General features: G+C 42.6%; 1 protein-coding gene across 1 annotated transcript in view; it reads left to right on the top strand.

The window, feature by feature from the left end:
* LOC103131801 (cadherin-13-like) overlaps positions 1-4568 on the top strand; it is a 93656-nt gene that overhangs the window by 5560 nt on the left and 83528 nt on the right. The window contains exon 2 of the mRNA XM_016666919.1: positions 4473-4478. Coding sequence (XP_016522405.1) covers positions 4473-4478 — 6 coding nt within the window. The remainder of the gene's footprint in view (positions 1-4472; positions 4479-4568) is intronic.

The raw sequence follows: 4568 nt of genomic DNA, 5'->3' as shown, positions 1-4568 counted from the left end.
CACACACACACACACACACACACACACACACACACACACACACACACACACACCGTGTCATTTCTCCTCAAACAGAACAAGGGGATATTCAGGTGTTTTTATGAGGTAATGATTCTGTTTGCTGATGTCAGATCTTCAGGTTTTGCCTCATATTAACAGACGTCTGTGGCTGAATTCATGACATGAAGCAGCTTTTATTTTTCTGAGTTTCTTGACTCCAGAAAGAAGCGCTGACGGTGTGAGGCGTTGTCAGGCTTTAACCCAGATCCCAGTCCGCTGCCTTGCTGCTGCTGCTTCTCTGTGCGCTGTGAGGTGTTTGCTGTGGCAGAGCGTCGCCACACCCCCTGCCATCTTCCTGCAGGATGCTGAGCTTCACAGGCTTTCATGTGCGCTCGGCTGGTAATGAGAGCTGATGGAAAGAGGTGAGATTCCCCCATCAGTCCTCCCACACACGCAGGGGGAGACAAAGCCACTGGGTGCAGATTTCTGCCCTCATCAGAGTGTGAGCGAGCGTGCACTGCTGATGATCAGTCCTCCACCCTGCAGAGTGGAAACTTCTCCTGACACTTCACTTCCTCCTCTGGTGAACTGGCTTGGTCTTGAGCTCTGATCTTTCACACTTCCTGTCTCCTCCATCTAGGAGGTCCACTCCTGTCATTCCACTGAAATGGTTCAACTCCACCCTGCTTTCTTCATTTTGTAAGGTTTCAACTCAGATTGTTCTAATTGGAAGAAATATTTTACATAGCAGCAAATGTGCAATGATTTTAAACCACAACTGAGAGTGCTGCTGGAGTTTTACTGTTTTAAAGGCTATAGGTGCTAATGCATGCGCTAAGTGTAGCAGCCTGTAGCAGTTACTCCTCTCATTGTTTTACTTTTTAAATATTTTTTAGATTATTTTATTTTACAACATTAATTATTTTGCACTTTCATATGGTTATATTTGTATTGATATTTATTACCTCAGATGGAGTAGCTTATCAACAAATAAGGAATTTCCCCTTAGGGATCAATAAAGTCTATTCTATTCTAGAGCTGGAGCTAAGCTGGTCACTTTGTCTATATTCACACAGCAGGTGTAGATGATCAAATTAGTTATTTAGTCTTATTTATTTATTATTTTATTTTAATCCAATTTTTTGTTTTTGTTTTTGCGTGGTCGTTCATGCTAATAAAATGCGGTCGCAGTCTGACTTCTGTGTGAACGGTTTACGAGCCCAAAGCGACCCGCATGCGCAGAAGAAGAACGTAGACGTCACACAGCAGCGCTCTGTTTACGGAAGTAATATTGGCTGATGTCGACTATTTATTTCATTATTATTTATTTCATTCTTATCATTTTCAGCCGTTATTGTTTCCATCGCCTGGTTTCTTCTGGAGTAGAATTATGACGCATGTCTGACGTCAGTTATAAAAAAGTTGGATAAAATGTGACATGACCGTTTTGACTGCAGACGCTTCGAAAACCATATGATTTAGCTCCTCATATGAAAGTTTTTATTTTTTTTATTTTTTTAATCAAACTTTATTTAAACAAGGTAAATACAAACAAGAAAGGCAAATACATGAAAAATAATGAAACATATGTTCCTCATTTGAAAGTGGGACAGATCAGATTTTGGTGAAAATTTGTAATTGGACCGTCATGTTTGCCTGCTAGCCTAGCTTCTGACCCGGTGCCGCTGGAGGAGTCCAGCAGGACCAGAACCTCTGGCTCCAGGTCCTGGTGGAGAGGCGGGTTCTGTTGGTATCTTCAACATTCATTCCTCCGTTGGTTCTGATCATTTATTAAATGGGTCAGATCTGTAGTTGTAAAGGGAGTGCGTTGAGGACTTTAGCCTTTACTCATGCTTGACCTATAAACAACAAGCCTTCGGCCAGTAGGTGGCAGCAGTGCTCCAGCTAGTCAACAGGCTGCTTGTTCAACCCAGGAGAAGAAGAAGCCGACAGACGCGCCATGATGGCGACGTTTGAGACTGAAAACAAAACGGCGGCAGAGGCAAGTAAAGGAGTATTGGGCTGGAGAAGATTAAGATGAATTATTTAGTCATCATAGCAGCAAGTCCTTCTTTGTAAAATCTATACCAAAGTGTAACTTAAGATGCTAAACATTTCTCATTTTCAGGCAGCTTCGTGTAGCAGTTCGCACGTCATAAGATTACAATTTACTCACTTTTGAGAATCACACACAGCTGCAGTCTGGATTAAATGTTATAAATTCAATTAACAAACCAAACTTGGACTTAAAACAATAAAATGAGTCGCATTAGCTTAAGATTTCAGTTTTTGCATCTCATTTTATTAATTTGTTTTGATAATCAGATTGAGTGCAGAGTGCTGGTGCCACTGGTTTGTACTGATAAATAATGAAATATTATCAAATTCTCAATAATATTTCAATTTGGGAGTCATGAATAAACATTAATGATGCCAGTGGGGGTCTGACCTGACAAAACAGAGTTGAGGAACACGCATTAGATGAAAGCAACTCATTGAGTGTAGATTTGTAGATACTATACTAATTAACACCTGCACTGATAACCACTTCAAAAATATGAAAATGTGACATAATTAAAACAAATTTTAAAAAATGTTACAAATGAATTAAAATGAACAAAAACGCATATAGTAGCAACGGCTGCTTTTATCATCTTAATGAAAAGGAAAAGGTGAAGGAGGAAGTTGATTCAACTATTTAAACACAAACTTAATGAGCTTGAATAAAATGTGGCAACGACGGATTCTGAATAGTTTTGACAGATTAAAGACTTAATTATAGATTAAGTTAAGTTTTTACCTTTGGTGGGCGACTGTAGCTCTGTGGGTAGAGTCGTCATCTTGTGATCGGAAGGTTGTAGGTTCAATTCCAGCTTCCTCCTGCCAAAAGACACTTAACCAGCCTGAATGTGACTCTAGTGTAAAGCACCTTGAGTGGTCAAAATGACTGGAAAAAACACTATATAAGTTATATAAATGGACTGAACTATGTAAGTCTGAATGTCTGCGCTCTCACTTACTGCTGGAACGCCTTTATGTTTCTGTTCTGTTGTAATATTTGCTGTCTCTCACATTCCTGCTGAGGAGAAATGTTGACCGGAACTGGAGTGTAGTCTCAGAAAGTGGGTTTTGCTCAGAGAAAGTTCTGTTTTCTTCTTCCCTCCTCGTTTTAAAAGGCAAACAAGGGAAAGAGTGTAGGAGAGAGGAGGGAAAAAGATGAATTGGGAGAGACGAGTGGAAGTTTTGCAGAAGGTTGGAATGGATATATTAGAGAGCTGAAGCAGCGGGGGATGGAGCGGGGCGAGGAGATAAATGCCAGAGCGCTCTGAGTGTTGGAGCGTTGTCTGACACGGCCTGTAAAGCTGCAGCTTCATGTCTCATGCTCTTTCAAGTGGGGAGCAGAAAGGCCTTCGTTGCAGCTGCTGTCCCATTGAAGTGTGCTCTCATTAAGACCAACCTCACGCCTCCCTGTGATCCTCCGGCCGCCGCAGCGGGTCGTTTAGATGCTTGACTCAGAGCGGCGGCGCTGAGGTCACTGCTAACCCTGCTGGGCGCTCAGGCTGGAGGAAACATGATGAGTCTGAGAGGACAGACTGGCAAATGGACGGGAAATGCACATGGAATTAAAATGAAAACATAGCATGGTTTGTTTCTGTGTGTGATCACAAACACCTGGACTGTTATCTGAGCGGAGGAAAGCAAACGGAGTAACGACACCCCTTCAACGATTTCCACATTTTGTTACATAAATACAGATTTGTTTGGCTTTGACAGAGCAACACAAAGTGATGCTTCAGCCGTTTCTGGTTTCTCTCCACTCAGTCTGACAGGATGGAGAAAAACTCAGAACATCAGCTTTCAAGATTTTCTGTTGGATTTAGTTCTGGACTTTGACCAGTGGGTCCTGGAGGGCCGGCATCCAGCATGTTTTAGTTCCTCTGGATCCAATGATGGCTCGTTAGAGGCCTAAGAAGAAACTGGCCTGCTGAGGAGGTTGTTGTCCTCCAGGACCCACTGGACTGGACCATCCTGACCCACAAACCACCTCTGATCTAAACCATCCCATAATATCTTTCTTTTGTTCTGTGATTGTCCTGATTTAGCTCCATCCATCCTCCCACAGTATGATGCTGCCACCACCATGTTTCCCAGTGGGGGTGCTGTGTTCGGGGCATTGTGCTGCTGTACCCGTTTTCAGTCTGGTAGAAACTTTCCTCTCAGACTCTCAGCTGCAGCAACGCCTTTCTTTTACCTTCAATTAGGGGGTGATGAATTTATTTTCCCACCACACTTTTCAGATTTTATTTGTAATGATTGTTCATTTGTTTGGTCTCAGAAATCCCAGTGAAACTCGTGGAAGGTGGTTCCTGTATGAATCAGTAATAAATGTTTTTTATTTCCTGGATGCTGACCTTCTCTCTTTGTGTCTCTGCTTTTCTCTCCGCCTGACCCGACTCTGCTGGAAACCACAGTCTCACGTGAGTATCTGCTTCTGGCCAGGAGAAAACCTGTCACACACACACACGCACACACACACACGCACACACACACACGCACACACACACACG

This window comes from Poecilia formosa, unplaced genomic scaffold, assembly GCF_000485575.1.
Source record: "Poecilia formosa unplaced genomic scaffold, Poecilia_formosa-5.1.2 Scaffold841, whole genome shotgun sequence".
Lineage (NCBI taxonomy): Eukaryota > Metazoa > Chordata > Actinopteri > Cyprinodontiformes > Poeciliidae > Poecilia > Poecilia formosa.
The sequence above is the reverse complement of the archived record's forward strand: the minus strand, read 5'-3'. Positions and strand labels throughout refer to the sequence as shown.